General features: G+C 37.1%; 2 protein-coding genes and 1 long non-coding RNA gene across 4 annotated transcripts in view; 1 reads left to right on the plus strand and 2 right to left on the minus strand.

Annotated features, from left to right (window-relative positions):
* The window catches only part of LOC122068967 (cullin-associated NEDD8-dissociated protein 1-like), a 36,552-nt gene extending 27,323 nt beyond the window's left edge, over positions 1 to 9,229 (minus strand). The window contains exons 1-6 of the mRNA XM_042632879.1: positions 8,979 to 9,229; positions 8,154 to 8,257; positions 7,843 to 8,012; positions 5,675 to 5,885; positions 4,478 to 4,643; positions 4,172 to 4,301 (exon numbers count right to left, since the gene is read on the minus strand). Coding sequence (XP_042488813.1) covers positions 4,172 to 4,301; positions 4,478 to 4,643; positions 5,675 to 5,885; positions 7,843 to 8,012; positions 8,154 to 8,189 — 713 coding nt within the window. The 5' untranslated portion in view covers positions 8,190 to 8,257; positions 8,979 to 9,229. The remainder of the gene's footprint in view (positions 1 to 4,171; positions 4,302 to 4,477; positions 4,644 to 5,674; positions 5,886 to 7,842; positions 8,013 to 8,153; positions 8,258 to 8,978) is intronic.
* Positions 9,230 to 12,978: 3,749 nt separating this feature from the next.
* On the minus strand, positions 12,979 to 14,819 carry LOC122060363. Of its 2 annotated transcripts, none has more exons than XR_006134382.1 (2): positions 14,233 to 14,819; positions 12,979 to 14,143 (listed from the first exon to the last, which is right to left on the minus strand). It is a non-coding gene; the product is annotated as an uncharacterized LOC122060363 (long non-coding RNA). The 2 variants fall into 2 exon arrangements; XR_006134381.1 differs by having other exon boundaries at positions 14,228 to 14,819.
* Positions 14,820 to 16,768: 1,949 nt separating this feature from the next.
* On the plus strand, positions 16,769 to 20,851 carry LOC122064298 (protein BEARSKIN2-like). The gene is made up of 3 exons (XM_042628009.1): positions 16,769 to 16,931; positions 19,179 to 19,456; positions 20,663 to 20,851. Exons 1-3 carry the CDS (start codon positions 16,769 to 16,771, stop codon positions 20,849 to 20,851), a joined length of 630 nt encoding a protein of 209 aa, XP_042483943.1.
* Positions 20,852 to 23,729: the final 2,878 nt, after the last annotated feature.

The following is a 23,729-nucleotide window of genomic DNA, read 5'->3' on the forward strand; positions in this document are numbered from 1 at the left end:
TAGCATGGGAGCAACATGCTAGTTTGGAGGTTCAGAAACAAACTGAAATTTACTATAGAAAAATAGAGCTACAGTGTAGCACCACACCACTAAGATTTTACCATGAAAGACCAGGCCTCGACAATTGCAAGGAAGGCTGGGTACAGTCAGCCATCAAGGCAGATATGGAGGGAGTGAAGGGCCACGCAGCTTTCCTCCAATGGTATCTTTTGGGTGTGGTTCCAGAGGTCCCACAAGTCCTTTTTTAGAGTCCAAATTTGAGTAAAAGTGTCAAATACTAGTCAGTTTTGACTATTCCAAATAGTAGTTTGAATTACAAATCAGTTTAGGAAATCTATTTACAAAATCTAAAAATAGATGATGTAGCCTATGCCCTCAAACATAACAACTCAGCCTTTTCCCAACTAAATGGAGTTGGCAACACGGATCTGTGAGAGGGAAAATAATAAAAGTACAAATGAAAGGAACAAGGCAACACCTCAAAAACATCTAACCGAAATGGGATCGGCTACATGGATCATTGCCCACCAAACAGCGCTATTTGAGGTCATACTAGAGTTAAGACCTAAACTTTGCATGTCTTTCCTCACTACTTCTCCTATGATCATTTTAGGCTTGCACCTAGCTCTTTTAGCTCCTCATTACTGGTGCATCCCAAGCCCTTCGTTGAACATGGTCATACCACCTCAAACAACTTTCTTGGAGCTTGTCCCAAATCATGGCAACCCCCTTATCTATATTACGCTTCTTGAATCTTGATTGCCCAACATTCTGCCCCATACATCACAGCTGGTCTTACGACTATCTTATAGAATTTTCCTTTAAGTTTTCTACGAATACGTTGGTCACACAACACTTCGTATGAACCTCTCCATTTCATCCATCTTACTTTAATTCTCTAAGAAACATTACCTTCTTTGTCTATGGTTGACATGGATATCTAAAGTAATCATTTTGCGGTATCTCACTCTACTCAAGTTTCACCATTTCGTTACCCTTCTTGGAATGACTAAAGTTACACACCATATACTCGGTCTTCATTCTACTTATCTTAAAACCTCTTGATTCCAAGGTCAATCCGATGTAGTTAGGCGTGGGTAGAATTGGGATTATTTAGTACTTTGATTTGTTTCCTTTATTGTTACTGTAGAGTGTGGTCAAGTTAATAGGGAGATTCAATTTCAGATTTCAGTTGCTAATTTAGGTCAGTTTCCATTTTAAATTAGTTTTCATTAACTGATGTTATTTTCCTTTAAGTACTCATGTAAGACAATGGAGATTTGAAGTTTTGAGTTTTGAGAATTGACTGGTTGTTTCCAGGTTTGAAACCATGGTTGCAGTGAGCTGCGATTATCTCCCGTTCCCCTGATCAGCTTTTCCTCTTCCCTCTCTTAAATCTTCTTCTTTTCTGGTTCTATTTTGTGACTCTCTCCTTGCCGGAAAGCCCCTGTTTCCGGCAATATTTGCAGCCCTATTCAAGCTCTTAGATCTCCTCAGTGCTTGATCTGCTTGGGCTGAGATCTTAAGTGAAGGTAGCCCTCTCCTAGCCAACACAAACCCTAGAACATCTCCTCCAAAACTTGGCTTTGCTGTGAAGAAATCCAAACCACTCAGATCTGAGTTTTACCACCGCCAAACCTGGTTGCAGGCTCGAAACACTTCAGATTTGGGCTGTCAAGATCTGTGGTGCTGGGTTCATTGAAGACTTGCTGCAGTGACCTTTTGTTTGAAGTTTCAGGCCAAGCCGAGGTCTAGTTGAGAAGTTCTCTCGAACTGAAGCTCCTCCCAATCGCCTACCCTGTTTTGATCCCAAGGAAGAAGGAACTACTTCCATCGTGAGTTGATATTTTCACCCTAAATTTTGTTTTTCCCATATTGCCCTCACCTTTTGACTTTAACCCCCATTATACTTTCTTTCAATTTTGCTTCCTAATTTATCCCAACCCAATAATTACTAATTCCCTTCATATCCCATCATTTACTTTAACTTCCACTTACCCTTTTAATATCCATTTTATTTACAAGCCTGCCACCCTATTACAAGATTCCAAATATTTACAATTCTGCCATTCTATTCTTGGGTTCAGTTATTTGGTAATTGGGTGGGCCCCAAGGCAATCCGATTCCAGCTTTTGGAACCCATATCCGCATCACGATCTACATAGCTCCAACTTAGTGTTAATCTCTACTATTGTCTCACCCACCAAAACAATATCATCAGCAAAAAGCATATACCACAGAACCTAAGGTTCTTGGTTAAATCATCCATGATAAGAGCGAACAAAATAAGGGATTAAAGTTGATCCTTGATGTAACCCAATTGTAAGGCCTCAAATACAAATTAATGAAATATAGCTTTCATTTTTGCTGTTGTGGATTCAGTAGTATGCTTAGTGGATACCTAGCCTTGTTACCCTATCTATATATCTTTCTTACTATCAAGATCAAAGATTTTATACAGTAGTTTCTGTCATTAAACTCTCTGAAATCCGGCTATTGGCTCCGCAAAATTTTAATCTATTCTTAAAGTTCTAGACCTGCTACCAGAAATCCAAGAAGCACTAGGATTACTCTGAAACTCATCATTCTACTATCTGATTTAGCTCAATATTTGCAGGCTGAATCTGGCGGAGTATGAACTATTCTGAGATTTCTGTGTTATGTTATAACGTTTCTCCTAAAGCTGGTTGTTCTAAGTTCCTGCTCTGAACTAGTTTACGTCACTTGGTCTCAAGAAAAAAGAGGACTCAAGAATTATTTAGTCAGAAACCAATAGGGATGCCTCTTCATTTTTATTTTTTCCATATGAAATGCACATGATGAGGGTCTTCCATTCTGAAAGCATCTGAATTAAGGGTTGTCTCCACCATATGGCTAAATATGTGGTCACCGTAGTTTTGCAGACAAAAGGGGGTATATCTTTGGTTGAATATGAAATACCAGCATTACCTCATCCTCACTTTCTACCACTTGGGCCCTTCTATTTGTAGGATAGGACACTCCCTAGACTATTCTGCAACAAATCTCAGTTCCCATAGACAAAAGCAGCCCAGCAGCAAGTGTCAGACCAAAGTTTCAATCTCCACTTTATGTGAGTTTATTTTACTCGAGCACTTTATCATCGTGGAGGGATGGCAAGGAATTGAATATGTTGATTACAATATCCATTTACTTGACATATTGGTGCTCCCCACCTCAGTGATCACAGCATCTTTGTCTTCTAAGAATCCCTAATTTTCTTTAATAAAGCTACACTTTTTTTTTTAGGGCGAACGACAGGTATCCAGGCCTTCAGCCTGACTAGTCCCGCGGGCCCATACTGACCACAGAACCACTTGGCTGACGCCTTGATAACTATGCTTCTAAGAATCCATAATAAAGCTACACCTTAAACATCACAACTTTTTTTGAGGACTAAGAGAAGCATGGTTGTCAAGGCGTCACCCGAGTGATAAGGCAGTCCTTGAAAGCCTAGAAAGAATTGAAACATAGAGAGAAAAAATTGGGAGAAGAAGTAGTAGCTGCCACAACCGCCAGAGCAGCCAGTACCACCACCGTCCACCGAAGAAGACAAAGGTACTTTAGCTGGAACTCATGCCGCAGTCACTGCCTCTTCCGCTGTTCACATCAACGAGGTAGAAGAGAAACCAAATGGGTTTTATTTGTAAATTGTAACTTTAAAGAGGATACTTTATTATTTTATACATTGCCTCCTCATATTCAAAAGTAAACAAAATTAAAATTTTATTTTAGATACAAGCCCCTTTTTAAAATTTCTTTTTAAATTTTCTTCTTAAAAGAAAGAAATATCATATTTTACATCTAAACCCCCACCTTGGTATATTAATGCCTTAGGCGCCATCACCCAGGCGTCAAGGCAACAAGGCACCTGACCACCGCCTAGGTTCACCTTGGTGGGATGACAAATACGAAGAGGAGCAATAAACAATGCAGTAAACAAAGAAAATAAATATTTCAAGAATTTAACATTGCATTCATATATCAATCAGATGAATGAATAGAAAATAATATCAACAACCAACAATTGTTATGTATGTGATGTGTGGTCATATAACAATTGAGCTGTTTATATGCTGCAAATATGAAATTATAAAGAAAAAGATGGACAGGAATCACACACAAATCCAAAAGGAAATGCTTCATTACTTGCCTCAGGGCTCCAATCATCTGAATATTTGTTCTAGTCATTTCAGGCTTTGGGCCCTTGTTTTTTAAGAGCTGAACAACTGCAACTGTGGCTTTTGCCAACAGATCATCCGACATGCTTGAAGCCAGAGATGCTAGAAGGGAAAAAAGACTTCATTAATTTAGACCCCTTGATTGTGATCCCAAAGATCACAATAATTCTATGTCTTTAAGAAGCGGCATTTTAATGAAGGCAGTTTTTCCGATTGCAAAGGGAACAAGATCATTAAACATGTCAGAAATCATTGAACATAAGTTGATTTCAACTCACCAATACATGAGATGGACTTCTTTCTGACACTGGCCTGATTGGAACTCAATTGGGACAATAGTGAACCCAACAGCAGTTCATGGTCTACTGTCATGAGATTCCCAAATCTATGAAGAACATCACACAAGATATCAAGACACTCGCACTTAATCTCAGTGCTCATTCCCTGCAGAGGAAAAAGAAAATGCACCAGGAAAATTAAAGGGACCCACAGCATTCAGGTAAAGAATATAGGATAATTTAAAATAATTTAACGAATTTGGAGAAAAATGAATGTGCTTGAGCTACAAACTAAGCTACCTATCAATGAAATATGTGAAACAAACAAAAGATCACCTAGTTACTCAGGCATTGTCATGTTAACCCTAACCCAATATCCAAACAAAATTTTAACAGGAGCTCAGACTTTCTGATGCAGGAGCACAAAAATGTTGGAGATACATACCCAACCTAAAGGATCAAGAACCTATACATCTGTCCTCTTAAGGACACAGGAGATACCTTTATTAATACCATGTGGACCTATATAAGCCCTCTCCAAGTCCATTGTGTTTGATTTTGTGTCCACCATACTCCACTGTTATGGGACTGGGAAAAGTACCCATGAACAGTAACCTTAAGGAAAAAAGATAGAGTAAAAATTTGCTTACCACAAACAGATAAAAGGTTTTCCCATTCAACCATAGGAAAACAGACCCACTTCCTTCTCTGCGATTCCACAAAACCAGTCCACTAATCCACCAAAACTACAGGGATTACGTCCTTTATATAGACTCATGTACAAGGAAAAATAGATACATGAAACATAGAAACTCCCTAACTACATAAAGACTCCTAACTTGATTGCCTAAATAAAAAAGAAACTTTTGAAAGGGGAACTCCTAAAAGACTTTCTACCTCAACTTAAGATTCATCTAGAAGATAGAATCTAGACTTTCCAAAATCATAACAAATTTCTAAGACTTGCTTGATATGGCATCACTAAAAAAAGAAGACCATAGACCATTTTAAGAAAAATGACATGATTAAAGAAAAAAATATATGCCAAAAAAACACAGACCATGGCTACCGTATCAGTAAAATAGTTGTAAAAACTTATAAGTAAATACCAGAAACCCTACATATAATATGAGAGATTCTGATTACCTTGTCACATCCAAAACAAAGGGAGAGGGAAAGAACTGAATCGGAACTTACATTGACAGTTATTCCTTTCACTAATTGTGGAGTAAGACACACCAAAACACATTGTGCAACAGTCGGGGTAGTGACTTCCGATACTATTGTCTTCAGGGCTATACTTGCACTGTCACGATGCTGGTCCTTTCCATTTAGCAATTTAACACACAGCTTTTCAGTCATTTCTGTCACCCTTGGCTCGGCAACCTTCTTCACAAGAGGTGCCAAACTGCACGGACACACAGTAACAAGAAGAGAATTAAATAGCATATAGCAGTAAAATAAAGACTCTAAATGAACACAAAACCACCAGCTAAAATCACCCCACACCTGCTCAAAGATTCAAATGAGACAAACATGCAAATGAAATTTCTTGCAAATATGACAACTTTTCCATTCATGGAAAATGCAACATGTAGAGTTGCTCGGAGCAAAGCCATGTGGCTGCTTCTTGCTCTCAAAAGGTAACGTAGAGGCCAACAGATACCAACTACAGGTAAAGATAATTGAAGACAATAAACAATGACAGAACTATAGCTGACAAATGCTCTATCATCCACCCCCAACCATTAGCAAAGCCATGTGGTTGCTTCTTGCTATCAAAAGGTACCGTAGAGGCCAACAGATACCACATACAGATAAAGAAAATTGAAGACAATAAACAATGACACAACTATAGCTGACAAATGCTCTGTCATCCACCCCCAACAATTAACATAGTGCAACACGGTTCCAGATTCTAAATAGATTTTTGCAATTTTGTTTAAAGTTAAGCACATTTTGTAATTAATGTCTTCAAAACATTAAAAGGACTGAGCATAGCAACCACAGCCAGGACCAAATATGATGTCAAAACAAATGACAGCCACCACACACCATCCAGAAATAAGAAAATACATAAGAAATGCTCATTCAAATAACCAAAAAGCACATAGGTGTTGGACATTGGCATGAAAAATCTAACCAACAGTATGAGTACCACACATGGTTCAAGGTTTCCACCGATACCGTCGAAATTTCCCACACTTCGACGGTATCCCAGAACTCCGATACCATATAGCCTATGATTTTAAAAAGTCACAGGTTTCGACATGTTTCAACAAAAATTCCCACATTTCGACTGAACCAGTTGGTTAGGTCAAACCAGTCCCCTATATAAAATGCTTTTAAGCGAAACCAAGTCTTCTATTCTCAAAAATTCGACCCTCTCCCCTTATTTTTTCTTTGTGAAGTATGAAACTTGGGCAAACACTCGAGATTTCCCCGTTGTGCCCAAAAGACCTCAATCTAGGCTTGGATTTTGCAAAATGTACCTAAGGAAGGCAGCTTCGACCAAAAAGGTAAGTCCCAACTTCCCCAAAAATCATTTTTTTTTATAGAGTAGAATGATAAATTATTTTATACGTTAGTTGAGTGTTGAGTGTTGAGTCACTCGACTGTTGAGAGATAACTCATTATGATGTAATATTATTACTTATTTTGGATCCTTTGTATTATGTATTATGTATTATGTACTTATGTACTTATGCAGATTGTAGACTAAATATAGTGTAAACGATGTACACTTATGTATTATAGTTTCAGACTTTCAGCCAACGACTCAATGACATCAACGTACATTACCAAACTTTTGGTTCACCCCACAAGTATGACTTTATGTGTTTTTTCTCTGAAACTAATTATGTGAATGTGTTACGAATATCAAAGATAGGATGTCCACAAAAAATAAGCAAAAAAAAAAACACTTTTTGGGGGGTCGAAACCAAAGTTTTCACCCAACCGGGAAAAATTCCTTGATTTCCTCGAAATTTCCTCGGTTTCGACCAAAATTTCGGTCTCCCTAAGGGTCGAAACCCGATACCTTGAACCTTGGTACCACATCGACAATAGCTATTAAATGAAAATAATAAGCAATTCATTGGCTAAAGGTTTTTGAGTCCAAGGAATTGGATCAAAGCACAACGGCCAAAAATTCCAGAAAAGTAAAACATGCTTTTGGAGTATAAGTACACTATATTCTATAGCAACATAAGCAATATCAGAAGAGCGGGATTTCCGCCTTACATGAAGAGTGGGGCGGTCATTTCAACCCCCCCCCCCATCTGGGCATACGGGACATGCTGCCTTTCAGGTTACTTTTTCCCTGAAAAATAGTTAAAGAAAAGGGAGGGAGGGAATTGCCGAACCATTTCACAGCCAATGCAGAAACATCGCCAGCTGCATCATCAAGCTGCTGTAAGACGATATTTGTCAGTTTTATCTCCATCTCCGTGTCAGCTTTAAATCCCTTTTTGCTCAACTCACTCAGTAAATCAGAAGTTGCCATGTATCTGTAGTCTTTATCCTTACCCGTCATCTGCAAATATACTCAAGGAGCTCAAAACACGCCAATAATAACCCCATCCCTTCTAGTGAGATAACAATAACTTGACAATAAGAGGGGAAGAGAGAGGTTCTTCAGTATCTTACACATGACCATAATTGATGCAAGGATTACCTTTTCCAATATACTGTTCATAGTTATATTTGCCATTTTTGGGACTAAAATGGACACAACCTGTGTCCAGTAAAGGGAAGGCAATACGTGGTTTATCACTACACCTGAAAAGGAAAAAAATACTATTAGAGCAAAAAATTATAGTATATTTTGGGAGTAAACCATTGAAAGAGTTATTGATTCATGATCAATAAAATACACAAAAGGGGAATAAAAAACAATTAGAACTTTCTCATCCTTCTTTTCCTCGACTTCTTCAAATCCCAGATAAAAAAAAATAATGCAATAATGTGAAAGGAGCCAATACATAATGGCTCAACATTCAAACAGGAGAACAGACTCAAGTCTCGACAACCCATACAGGAGGTCATAATTGAGCAAAACTTCCTTCTATATTTGGGAGGGTGGGTAATAGACTTACGGGCAATCTGACATGTTTTCTTTCACTTTTTCTCTTCGTTTTTTCAAACAAAATTTGCAAATTTTCCAAAACTATGATCAATTGAACTAAAGATGGTGTACATAATACCGTAAGAATCAAAAGAAAACCCTACCAGACCAGAAGCCCACCCAGGAAGGGAGGGGGAAAAAAAAAGACGTTGATAGTTAGCAGAGCATAAAGTCAAATGCGCAAGTTTCAGTAACCAAATCAAGAAATAGACAACGATCAAGAACCCTACTCTCCTACTCCGTCCCAACACATTGCCATCAAAAACACCAGAAATCTTGAATAAAAGAGAAACTAATCAGGAAAATCTAACCAAATCATAAAACCAAAAATATCAAACAGAAATGATAAAAGGATAGCGCATGAGAACAACCTACCTTGTGTGAACTATAGAGTACTCAGTAACCAAGAACGGAAGAAGTAAAGCCCCAGCTTTCCCCTGTTAATGTCTGCGAAGACAAATACAGCTAAAAGAGTAGTGTCATCTCTATTTCTCTGATCGATGTAGTTGGAGGCCACCGATACTTTCCAGCAGAAAGAAGTGGAAACGGCAAGGGAAGAAGAAGATGAAAAACCCTCAAAAGACAAAGGGAGACAAGCCGTAATTTCGTAAAAGGTATTACTTTAAGAAATAAACACACACCTATTATCGCGAGACATTACTTGAGAGGTTTTCTATTCGGTGTACCTCAAATTACCATAGAAAGAAATCCTTGCAAGATTATTTATTTTTTGGATCTTTTTATATAATTTATTTAAATTTTAATTAACAAATTATTTAAAATTATATTTGAATTTACAAAATTATTCACTTTATATTTCAGTCAACAAAAATATTGAAATCAGGTTTGAGTTTATAAAATTATCTAAGACAGTATTTTCCTTCATCTTCTAGATAAAATAGGTATTTTTATTCACTAAACATTGAGCGATTAATTTTGTAAACTAATCGAAGATATTTTATTGATTAAAGTTTTAGATGGATAATTTTGTTAAGAAAAAAAAACCCCAAAAAATAAATAATTATTATTTAAATTTAAAAAATAAATAAATAAATAAAAGAGAGAGAAAATTACATGATTATTTATTTTTAGGTTTTTTTATCTTTTTTTTTATTTAAATATCTAAATATTTAATATGATTGTTAATATCAATATGGATATAAACACAATTTTCATGGCTATTGAAAGGCCATGCAGTGATCTAATCAGCCAACCATCTCCATACAATCCGTCCAAACACTTACCACAGTGTCTCCCGGTGACTTTATTCCATGATGTGCCTCCTTGGTATGGTTCCTTTGCTTGTTCCTTTTGTATGCATCTTGCATATTCAAAGTTGTATAGATCTTAAAACAAAGTTTTAATCAAACACTATTAGGTTCAACTAACCTCACATGATTCTTTCGCAAAACTTTCATCATAAATTATAATCAAATTAATAGATCTAGCTAATTTAAGGTAGTCCTTAAGAAATAGCACAAGATAAGAAGAAGAAATTTCTGAAGGTTGGGGAGAATAATTTTATGGGGAAACTTTTCTGATCGGGAGTGTGGCTCTTGCACCAAAATAAGGACAAACGAGAGAGCTCGTGGAAGCATCAACATAAGTGAAATTTTTATCTTTCATAAAGGGTGGGTCAATCATTTTGCAGGGTCCTGTGTGTCTATGTGTAGGAGCCATGCTCCCGGATAGTTATTTTTTCCCCTAATTATATATATATATATATATATATAAATACCCAACGATCAATATTGTCTATAATAGCACAAGGACTAGGGAACCATGGTTAAAAGACACATTGGTTACAAGCATTTCAAATGAAATATATAGTAATATAAACAACTAAGATAGAGAAACTTCTTTTCCTACTAAAGAATCGAAGGGTTGTAAGGAAAAAATGATCCAGAGAGCTTGAAGGTGCTCGGTACTCAATCTCAGCAATCCCAGAACCCAATATTCTTTTAATGAAAAGACAAGAGATGAACAATGACAATTATTTATTTCTCAGTTGAATAAAATACACAAGCATTGTTTATGTCAATAAAACAATGGAATCCATCTTTAGTATGTATACCTCCATTTAAAAGCTTCCAATAAATAGCTGAAACTTTCACCAAAATAATAATAATAATAAATAGCCGAAACTTGGGATTTATTTATAAATTAATTGGATCAAGGAAATATTACCTTTAATATATCTTTATCAATTTGGAAGCCACTAGCATGTTTGCACCATAAACAATGAAAAAGTCTTCTATTCTTTTCAAGTACTTAATGGTGCAATTGACAATAATCCAATGTTCTGGTACAACGTTAATTATATATAATGATTATACTAACCACATAATATATAATTGGTCCGATGTACAACATTGCATATACGAGGTTTCACATGGCCAAAGCGTAGGGAACCACCTCCCCCCACCCCCCCACCCCCTTTTTTCTCTATTCCCTTAAGGGTGGGTTTGGGGACATTATGTTTTAGAAAGTATAATGGTGCATTGGAAAAGAACATTTCTTTCATTTGAATTCTCCATTCTAAACCTTTCTAGAATTTTATCAATGTAGTTAGTTTGTGAGAATTCTCAAGGAAATATTACCTTTAATATATCTTTATCAATTTGGAAGCCACTAGCATGTTTGCACCATAAACAATGAAAAAGTCTTCTATTCTTTTCAAGTACTTAATGGTGCAATTGACAAAAATCCAATGTAATGGTGCATTGGAAAAGAACATTTATTTCATTTGAATTCTCCATTCTAAACCTTTCTATAATTTTATCAATGTAGTTAGTTTGTGAGAATTCCAAAATCCTGAGTTTTTGGTTTCTCCCAACTTTGATATTGAGTATATAACTGGCATCCCTCAAGTCCTTCAATGAGAAATTTGTGGACAACCACCTCTTACAGTAGTGAGTGTACACAACACTATTTATGACCAACAGTATGTCATCCACATACCACATACATCCTAAAAAGCAGGCTGTGCTCTCATGGATCTTCTTGTTGACATATAGTTTATCCATGTTATGATCAAACCCCCGAACTCTTTGCTTGTTTGATATGTGATTGATAATCTCACTGCTCCAAACTATATATGTCTTTGGCTGAGTACTATGCATTACTTATGCAAATTATTCAATCTTTATTTGTGATGGTTGTTATTATTTGATTATCTATGGTACAGTCCAACCAAGATTGGTCTAAAGAACCTAAAATTGGCCCTTAGATCTAAAAATTCATCAATTGTAGGGTTCCTAATCATTAGCAAAAATTGGTTATATTAAATCGATCGAAATTAGAATTCGATCACGATTCACAACTAATATTGATATGGATTGACCAATCCAATTATCGATTTTTGAAGCAGTGTCACTTAATAGATTTGAAAATTTAAATCAACATAGTCAGGTGATTCTTATACCTAATAGCAGCATAAAATTGATTCAAAGAGAGAGGCCTCTACATGAGGCCACCTTTAATTGGTATAGGAAAGTAAGTAATCATGAGATAGAATTCAGAATTTGTGAAACTATTCGATTTCAATTTGCACATATCATAGCTTGAACCGAACATTCAAACAATTTGACACCTTTAAATTGTAACGAATCTACATTGGAGAAATGGAAAAAATGACCTCAATGTTTGGTTAGCAGCCTTTGGGAGCACATTATGTGGGATCCTAGGCATTGGAAATCCCATAAGGGTAAGGATGGGTGGGCGGGAGATAGATAGTTGGACTTTTTTTTTTAGCAAAATCACTATTTGACTTTAGGGTTTGATGTGAGTTTTATTCATAATTTAGATCATGCCTTACTATATATCCAATTAACTATACAATTGGTGAGAATTATTTGTTACCTTTGCAATTGGTACAAGGTGGACCATACATATAGGAAGCTTTTCTTATGAGAGCTCTGCAAAGAATAAGAGTGACTAAGCTTTGTTTGGTAATATTTCTGTTATAGAAACCATGTTTCATGGAAAAAATGGAAATTCCAGTTTTTGTGTCAAAATGTCTTTAAAAATAAAAAAAGAAAAACAACAAATCATAGATGCACCAAACACTTTATTCCATTTTTTCGTTTCCATAAAACAAAAAAACTCCAAAAACTTTTTTTAGAACGTTACCAAACGCAACCTAAGTTTTTCATGTATCTTTGATTTTTTTAAAATTGATAAATAAGACTTTCATACATCTTTGATTTTTATTTTATTTTATTATTATTATTTTTTTTGTGTATATGTATGTGCATCAATACTTTTGTATTTTTTAGCAATTAGGAGAATGAAAAATGAACACCCCCAAAAAAAAAAAAAAAAAAGAGAGAGAGGATTCGAAAGAGGGGTTGCACATTATAAGGATTTGGATCGATTGGTTGTAACTTGGATCAATTATTTCGTCAAAAATTGGATAAAATTTTTATATCTTAATTACTCGACTACAAGACTTTCTAAACTAGCTACATAACACTTGACCTGAAAAGATGATGAACCTTATAAGAATCCCCCACCACTGATGTAAATTTCACTCATCCATCTAGATTCATTATTATTTTATAATGAATTATCACTATCCTCTCAATACTTAATCTAAATATCATGTTCCCCAGCAGACTTTTTGAAAAAACATACTCTCCCCAGTCCAACCACCAAAAGATTCTATCAATCGTCCCTGCTGAGTGATGACGTTAGCCTTACCTTCTTTTTTATAATCCCTAAAGTACCCTATGATGTGAGATTGCAGGGCCGTCCTTCTTCAAGACAACAGAACCAAATCGAAGCACACTCATCTTATTAGTTCGTGCACTCTCTGGCGTTGAGTTGCAACTGTCGGTGACGCATCTCTGACCCTTTTCTTCTTTGTTCTTCCTTCACCCTCAACCACCATAATCCCTCTTATCTTCTTCTCTCCTCTTCCTCCAACCCTTCTTCTCCGTTAGAATAAAGCACCGAGGAGAAAGAGTCCAGATCAGTTACAAACCCTATTGAAGAAGGGGAAGAGGAGGTAGAAGAATGATTACTAAGCCAATTCCATGAGTTATCAGTGCTGCCGCCGCAGAATTATTGCAAGGTCGTGTTCATAGCTAGAGAAGAAAGAAAAAAAAATAAATAAATAAAAGAGCAGACGAGAAGGGAAGATTGACAGAGGCAGAGGATGAAGATGAAAAAGGGCTAAAGGGAGAGTTGCAGAGGAAGGGAAAAGCTTGAAACATCAAAAGTGTTTTAACGGAAACCCACATGTCTTCTCCTGTCTTAAGAATGAGAGTTCAGTGTTCAATTCACCGCCCTGATTGACCCTGACCTTTATCTTAACAAACAGAGATGAGTTCGGTAAGCAGAGTTTAGATTTTAGCGACGAGAAATTGAACCGGTCGGAAGAGTCGCTTAGGAAAGTTATGTACACTATCGGGGTCCCGACTGAATTACGATGGAATTAGATCAGGGATTCCTCAGATAGTATTGAGATCATAAACCCATGTAGATCATGTAGGGGCCGGCGGAGGTGTTTTTGAGTAGAAATTTCCATTTCCAAATCACTGTTTCAGAATTGAAAATACAATATTACAAATTCTTCGTGGAATGACATGAATTAGTTTGGGGGTATAAGCTTTGTTGCATACCTTACATGATTCAAGGCCCTTGACAGCAGAGAGGACTCGAATCAGAGCCTAAATCCCAAATTCCCTGAAGATCCGAGCTCAACATTGAAGGGATTGTACAAACTGAAAGTCTAAGCTTAGATCATATTTGACAGTGAAGCGAGATGGGAACGATTGGTAGAATCGCAGATAACTGGGAGGGGTTGAAGGAGAATTGCTCAGAGCGACAGAAGTGGGGAATGACGGTGCGTCCAATTGCACGAGTCACCTTTCCCTCCCACTCTTAGCCTATGACCTGTAATTGTTATATCGCTATGGGATTCCTTTCTTGCTTTGTAAACAAATGACTGTCGAACACGGCCCACGAGAGTCAGATCACCAGTGACTAACAAAGGAATGACGGTGAACCCGGGCAATCGTGGAAACAGAGATGCATACCGAACTCATCTCTGTTCACTTTCTAAGACCGGGCTACCGTTGCAACCCCATTAACGCCACCGCCCTGTGCTTCATCGAAACCCTAGGCCAGGGTTGTCCAATGCGATTAGAAGCCTTCAATCGTAAGGCTGAGGTTGGATTTGTTTGAAGCTCTGAGTCGTAGGGCTGAGATTGATTTGGGGATATTTTTATGTTAAAAATGATTAAGGGGTAATATTGTCTTTTTAATTCCCTCTTTAACGCCATTAGTGACTAATGAGTGACTAAACGATTGATAGGATCTTTTAAATTAAAGGGAGGGGAGTGATAAATCTTTTTTTTTACGTGAAATTATTCTATTCCTTCACTATATGAAGTAAGAGTGTTAATCGGTTTGGTTTCAATTTAAATGGTTTGGTTCAATTTGGTTCATATATATTTTGGCTGAAACCATAACCGCACCATTTACTAAACGGTTGCACTTTCTGAAACCGCAATCATTTAATAAATGGTTTTGATTTCCATGGTTTTTAAATGATTTCGGTTTATTCTATACGGTTTCTAAACAGTTAATAATCGGTTTGCTAGTTTATTCACATATTTACTAAAATTTGCTTTTAGTGATAAACGATTCAATATTGAGAATGTGAAATGCAAACCATTATGTTTTGTTAAAACAACCAAACAATTAAACAAAAGAAAATACTTTGATATAAAATAGTCTCAAGCACGTCTAACAAGTCAATAAGTAATGCTTACAGTAAGATTTTCTTTTTCTCCCCTCCCTCCAAATAATGTGTCATAATATTGAAAAATATATATTTAATATGCCATGGTATAAGTAAAATTACATTTTTATCAGTATACATTCTACCTAGCGCGTTGGATTAATTTAATCGACATTCCAAATAATGAACAAGCTACTTCTAAAATTACTTGCAAACTCGCAGCACTCAATTTTTGAATCAAATGAGATACTAATGATATTTTACAATCACCTTATTCAATCTTTAAATAGGTTAATTGGATTGGTTTTGAGAGTTTAAATGGTTCGATTTTCATGGTTTCAATTCGGTTTGAAACCACGGGTTAAACGGCTCGATTCGATTTCAACCCGTTTAGCTAATCGGCCTGAAACTTGAAATCATAACCAAACCATTTATTAAACGGCTCGATTCAATTTTAATAAACAGTTTTGATTTCAAACAATACCCATCCCAAGGCTTCCAAACCCATGATTGGGATTCTAATTCATTCACTATTGGGAGGGAAACTGCCCGCTCCAAGTGACTTTTGACCTAAGGAATATCACTAACGTGGGACCTTTTCACTGGGTAGTCTTGATCTTCCAAACATGACACGTGTAACATTTTGGCCATAGAGACTAACCTTACATTGTGGTCCTTTTTTTATGATGATGCACATACACATGGTACCACTGGTACCTCTTTCACATTATATATCTTTTTCCATGCATCCATGAACCAATGAAGCATAGAAGATAAACCAATCAGAAATCAAAGAAAGCGTATATCTCAATCAAGTGAAATTAATCTGAAAGCATCTCTGAAAGTCGTCCCCACATGCCAAAGCTCAAGCCATGGCGGCTGCGTCTCCAACTGTTCTTATTATTACAGAAAAAAGACCAATTTTTTCAATATTTAATTAACTCGTATATTCTATTTTATTGAAATTATTTCGGCCGTCCAACAAGAAGTGAAAATCCCAATAAGGGACTTCTTAGAATCGCAGCTGTTTCCAAGCCCTTGCTTTGGGAACAATCAAATTCCTCATAACTATATTAATTTTTATTTTCTTGGGATCGTTTTTAACTTTTAATATTACAAATTAATCCAATCAAAAAATTACAAAAATTATCTACTCAAGTCTCAATCACTGTGAATTGATTTCTACGATATCTTTAACCTGATCCGCCGGCGACGTCGCCGGCGTCAACTTTTGACATCACATCCTTCTGTGTTACACATGATATATATACAAGTTTGTGACAACCTCTACATAGAAATGCTAGCTTGTTTTTAATCCTTCAAGGCTAGCTCTCAGCTGTCGCTGAGAAGAACATATAGCTTAGGGGATTGTAAATTTGCTGCTACTGAGTTGTTTTGATCATCGATTAGCCCAAGGATGGCGTCGTCAAACGGTGGAGTTCCACCGGGATTCCGGTTTCACCCGACGGATGAAGAGTTGCTTCATTATTATCTAAAGAAGAAGATATCATTTGAGAAGTTTGATTTGGAGGTCATTAGGGAGGTGGATTTGAATAAGATGGAGCCATGGGACTTGCAAGGTAATGTGATGGACTTTGAACTATCTGGGTTGAGCAGTGATATTGCCATGTTTCGGTAGAGAGTACCCTTTATGCAGTATTGAGTTTAGGGTTCAATTCTAAGTTCCTAAGTTTAAGTTCTTTAATTATAAAGGAAAAGTTTTGTGTTTCTGTTGTGTTTGAATTGCTTGTGAAGTCTCTCTTGCTGTCCCTGGAAGTTCGAGAGGATATTGAGTTACATCAGTGATTGCACCCACATTCAAAGTTAAGATGGTGGTTCAATTGTCACTGATAGGTTAAAGAAAAACTAAAGCAATTTGCAGTGTCAGTTTGCTCTTTAGGTTGCATCATACTTACAATCATATCAAACCAGTTGAAAATTATGGATATGATCTAATTACTTGTCTTTCTTCAAGCTTGCTTCTCTCTCTCTCTCTCTCTTCCTAATAATACACAACTCAATGGAGGGCAAGGGGGATTATTTGGGTTTCTCTTCTTAAACTTTGCAGTTGAATTGAGAAACTGAAGTGGACAATTAGGGATCAGGATCTCACTAAATTTGTAGCATCACTGTACAGTTTTCTAGGAATTCAATTAACTCATTGAAATATGCTTGTGCCCTTCTTTTGGCTGCAGTAGTTTAGACTGAAGCTAGTTGTAAATGAATTGATTATGGTCATAATCCACTTCTATTTCCAAATGGAATAATTTCATTTAGCCCTTATGATCATAATGGTTCACTATTTTGAGTGGAAGGATGATATGGTGAGTCTAATTATTGGATACATGGAGATCTATGTTTTGATTAGTCACAAGTCAATTTCAGATGTTAATTCAATCAAATACCTTCCTATGTATTAATATGCATCCTTGTAATTTTTTAGCTGTAGGCCAATGAATTCTCCTAGTGTCCCTAGATTTTCAGAGTTTTATCTTAGCCCTTGGTGTTATCCATTAGGATGTTGGGGTCTAACCTTCATAAAATTTGGTCCTTATCTGATCTGCAACATGGCAAATATTTGGGTAGTTCTCTCTCTCACACACACATCCACACACAAATGCTCTCTCTCTCTCTCTCTCTCTCTCTCTCTCTCTCTCTCCTCTTCCGCACTCAGACATACACTCACACTCACACATCCACATATGAATGGATGCATGCATACACACGCAGAGGGTGAGATATAAAATATCGGTATGTTAATTGTGATCACTCTTCTTACAGTTCATACTTCAGTAAAGACACTTGGTGAATATAGAAGACTACAACCTAAGTACTTCTAATACCCCCTCCAAAAGAAGAAGCAGCTCAAGTTTATTTATTAGGTTGCAATGAAAGAGGAAATATTGGTAAACTAGACTCAATTTAAAAACCTTTTCATCATCAAGCTGTTGGAGAGTATTATCAAAAGTGAAATTTCTTCATTTACATTTCTGATCTGTTGGTTTTTGCAGACTTCACAGTTTTAAAAGTATTTTCAATTACATATGAAATGCCATAGTTACAGGTCAATTAATTTATGGCCAATCAAAAACATAAAACATGGTTCCTATTGAATACAAAAAATTACTTCTTCTTCTTCTTCTTCTTCTTCTTCTTTTTTTTTCATGAATATGAGCAAATAAGCAGGTCCACAATAGCCAATAGTTCCAATCAGTGGGATATTTGTTGAAAAAATTATTTTCCTTGCCACATCCAATGTGGACAAAATATATATAGGGTTAAAATTATGCATAAGGAATTTGGGTTTCTCCTCTAAAATAAGTTTAATTACGATAGAATGTCTCAAGTAATAATGTTCATAAGTAATGTGGATGAGCCGGTGGTATAACGGCTAAGTTGTTTTATTGCAACACGTTGGTCTCAGGTTCAAATGCGAAGCAAGGGGTAAGGTTTTGTTCACTTGACCCTCCTAGACCATGCAGTAGCGGTAGCCTTGTGCACCGGATAGCTCTTTTTTTTTTTTCTTTTTAATGATAGAATTTCCCAAGTAATCATGCTTATATCACTATGATTCATTATTTTTATGAAGCACTATAATTCACTTGATGAAGTACTTATACTATATAATTTTTGGAAGATTTTGATGTGATATTAGAATGGACATTCCATGAAGACTTTAAATTGACTTAAATATGAGCAAATTATGGGAACCCATTAATTAAATTTGGTGCATTTACAACTAAGCATTAGTATATTCAAGTTTCACTAAATGCAAATTACAAATAATTTCTAACGTGTTTGAACTGTTTTTTATCCTCCATACATAGAGAGGTGCAGGATAGGATCTACTCCACAAAATGAGTGGTACTTCTTCAGTCACAAGGACAGGAAGTACCCAACTGGTTCCAGGACGAATAGAGCCACAAATGCTGGGTTTTGGAAGGCAACCGGAAGAGATAAATGCATCAGGAACAGCTACAAGAAGATTGGTATGAGAAAAACCTTAGTCTTCTATAGAGGGAGAGCTCCCCATGGCCAAAAGACTGACTGGATCATGCATGAGTACCGGCTTGAAGACAGTGATGATCCTCAAGGCAACTCCAGTGTAAGACATAAACCACTATCCTCTCTCTCTCATATCAAATGGTTTACCAGTTTAATGAATAATCCTATAATGTGATCATGTGGTCCTCGTGTTGCCGATAATCAGGGCCAACACGTGTGCCAAGTGTATGGCAACTGATGTGGCCATGCCAGCTGAGTTTCATTAGTGGGTTCTTTAGTAATCTTGCACGTGTGCATGTGAAGCAAGTCAACCCACAATAAATTGAAGATACGAGCTGGTTAAGTAAGAAGGGAGCTATAGAATTACGGTTATTTGGTCAAAGTCTAACTTACATGTGAGACCCAGCAGAGAAGATCTGCTTTAGACCAAATCAAGGATCAGCCCGATCAGGATGTCCTTAAATACCCAGCATTTCGTCTCCTCTAGAAAACAAAAGGCCGAAATCTAACGGAGGTGTCTCATTGGTTGAAAAAATATGTTTTGCAAGTTTCTATGTATCTTCTCACCAACATGGCAACATGCATGGGTAGGTTATCAACTGAGGATAAGGCTACATTTCTGTTCTCCTCTGTGTGTGTGTGTGTGTGTGAGAGAGAGAGAGAGAGAGAGAGAGAGAGAGAGAGAGAGATTACTGGATGTGACCAAGTTACCCATATTGTTACTTCTTGGGTTTCTCCTCAGTTACCCAGGCTGAGAAGAGTTTGGACTGGGTCCTCGTATGAGAGTTCTCGTATGGCGTCTAACTCACACTTGGAATCCACTCGATGTGAAAACCATTTGTAAGAATAGAATGTAGGAATAGAGAGATTAATGGATTTTAAGAAGTGAAAGATTGAATGGATTCCATGTGTGGATCAGGCATCGTACGAAACTGCTTCTCATTCCAGGACCTAATCCGGACTTTGCTAAGATTACTCCATGTTGTTGTTACTTCTTGGGTTTTTACTAAGTTACTATTGAGATAGTTTTATATCCACTGTGGGTGACTCAACTATCTTGTATGATAGTCACAAGAGGCCATCACACTTCAAGCCAATTGGTTTTAAGATGTAAGCTTTAACATGATATCCAAATAGTTATGTTGGGCCTTCGTCGATGATGGGCTCCTTGCTTAAGATAATCCCACATCGTCGTAGGTGACTCTTTTTTTTTTTTCTCTCTGTCTCTCACTCTCTCTAATAACTTTGTCAATAGCATTTAATGGAAATAACACTGATTGTTCCTTCTCTTTGATTCATATTATAGGAAGATGGCTGGGTAGTTTGCCGAGTTTTCAAGAAGAAGTTCTTCTTCAAATTGAATTGTGGCTGGCATCTCATCATGCAACCCTTCAAAAGACACGACATTGAGTTGACGCACCGGCCACCCTTTAGAGAGAGCCAAGGTAAGGGCAACCCGGATGGTGGTTGGCTTTATTACCAACAGCAGCTATAAATGCATAATCCCAATATTTCAGCGGAATTGAGGCCTGAGACATCATAGTGAGACCAGTCTCAATGATGTGTCGATGTTTCCGTTCAGCAGAACCGTTCTATTCTTGGGTGTGTGGACAAGGGGGAAGGCCCCCATACATTAGAGTGTACAAGATGCAAAGGATGTAAAGAAACAGTGACAGATTTACGAAAAGGAAGTTTATGACATTTTCCTAAAGGACATGATGAACAGAAATAAATTTTTTGAGAACCAGCCAATGGCAGATTACTGGTGTTGAGAATCCTTTGAATTACTTGTGGGGAAGGATGTCCCAATCTTTGATGCCATACATCAATTGAGGCACATTCAGTTATTAGAGTTGCAGGAATTTGAGTAGAAGTGGTAGATGAAGAGTCAATCTGATAGAGACCATTATCAAGCTTGCCCTTGAGTAAGACCTGCCCCGAGAATCGATCCTTAACAACACAAAAATTGGAATGAAATTCAAAGATAACATCGTTATCATGTGTAAATTGAGAAACACTAAGCAATTTTTTTGAGATAGAAGGAACATGAAGTATATTACACAAGTCTAAAGGATGGCCAGTGGAAAATAGCTTTGAACAACCAGTATTAAGAATTTGCAAACCTTGGCCATTGCCTACTTGTAGTTGATCTTGTCCGTGATAGGCTAAATTCAGAGAAAGATTATTAAGATCTGCAGTAACATGATTTGTAGCCCCTGAATCAGGATACCATGCATCATTCCCAATGGACACCAGTAATGTAGATAGTTGTGGACTAGCAGCTTGATTTGCATAATCAAATCTGTGATAGCAGGTTAGTGCCATGTGGCCAAATTTGCCACAAATTTGACACTTTGGACGATTTTGATTATTGAACTGGAAAGAGAAATTGCAACCTCTACCACAATTGTAATTTGGAGCCGAATTCCTCCCTCCTCTTTGGCCATTAGTGAAAGAAGAAAGATTGACCGATGGAGTGATAGACTCCACAGAGGTTTGCTGCTCCAAATGAATTTCATGACTTATAAGCATTCCATGTAATTCATCAAGTGATATCGGATCAGATCATGTGGAGACGGCAGTGACAAATGAGTCATATTTAGGGCCAAGTCCAGCCAAGATGTGTAGTAGTAGATCTGAATCTGATACAGGCTCTGCAACTATAGCAAGACTATATGCTATAGTTTTCATTTTTTGAAGAAATATTGTAACAGAGAGAGCCTTCTTCTTCTCTGATTGTAATTGCAGACGAAGTTGCGTTATGCGAGATCTGGATTGAGACGAAAAGAGGCGCTCCAGTGATGTCCACATCAACAAGGATGTTGAACAACCAACGACTTGAGCAAGAACTGATTCGGTTAAAGATGAAAGGATCCATCAAAGGAGAAGTTGATCTTACCATTGCCAAACAATGAAATCTGGATTATCAATGATTTGAGTAGACTCAGGAGAGGACGAAGTTGCAGAAACAATGATTACTGGTGGACATTTGCTTGATCCATCAAGAAACGCCATGAGACCATGTCCGCGAACAATCAGAAGCACCTGTGACTTCCATAGCAGAAAATTGGAGTGATCAACATGAACAGAGACTGGATGGTTGAGAGTTACAGAAAAAATTGAAGGAACTTGTGCAACAGAAGACGAAGAGGTTGAAGATGAAGAAGTCAACATCACTCTGATACCATGAAAGATTATTTGAGAGAATGAATTCTCCTCACTTTCATCCGAGGAGTCTTAGTGGTGTTTTATAAGCATTGACTTCACAGGTGTCATAGTTTGCTATAGCTCTATTACAAGTGATTAGATAATTGCAAGTGGGTTACATTAGTTACAGCAAGTGGGTAATATTAGTTACAACAAGTGGGCTAACCAATCTTGTCCTTATCAGTAAGCAATTGGGCTAATTTTATTGAGGATTTGATAGGGCCCATAATATTGTTTGCTAAGTTTGTGATGAAGCCTTCCAGCCAGAGATTGCTACCTATATGGATGTAACTGCACCAAGACCCAATCTCCCACATGAAGTTCAATATCTGTTCGATGTTGATTGGCTTGAGATTGCATCCAGAATTGAGCCTTTTGAAGTTTCTCCTTAAGCTGAGCCAAAAGAGCAGTTCGCAATCCTAATTCTTGATCAACTGCCTCAGCATTACAACTGTCGTCTGTATAATCAGCTATGGTAGGGGGATCTCTGCCATAAAGGGCCTTGAAGGGAGTCATGCCAATGGCCGAGTGAAAGGATGTGTTATATCAAAGTTTAGCCCAATGTAGAAGAGTAGACCATCCCTTGGGATTGTCTTAGAGTAAAAGATATGAGATACTGTTCCATTGTTCTGTTCAGGACCTCAGTTTGCCCATCAATTTGAGGATGGTAAGCTGAACTCATCCTTAAAGTAGTCCCACTCAGCTTGAATACGTGCTACCAAAACTTAGTAGTGAATACTGGATCTCTATCAGATACAATGGATTTTCGTAATCCATGAAGCTTGATGACCATATTTGTAAATAGTTCTACTATTGTTACAGCAGTGAAGTGTGTAGGTAAGCATCCCAAGTGCCCATACTTAGATAATCTATCCACTACAACCAGTATTACGGTAAAGCCCTTGGATAATGGTAAACCTGTAACAAAATCCAAGGAAATATCTTCCCATACACTAGTAGGAATAGGCAGGGGCATAATGAGTCCAGCTGGTTTAGTATTACTGTATTTAGTCTGTTGGCAGAGTAGGCACTGCTTAACATAAGCAGCCACATCCGCTTGCAACGCAGGCCAAAAGAAGTTGACTGATAATCTTTTGTAAGTCCTCTCAACACCTGCGTGTCCGCCTAGGATGGAATCATGGAATTCCTCTAAAAAGGTTTCTTTT

This window comes from Macadamia integrifolia, chromosome 2, assembly GCF_013358625.1.
Source record: "Macadamia integrifolia cultivar HAES 741 chromosome 2, SCU_Mint_v3, whole genome shotgun sequence".
Lineage (NCBI taxonomy): Eukaryota > Viridiplantae > Streptophyta > Magnoliopsida > Proteales > Proteaceae > Macadamia > Macadamia integrifolia.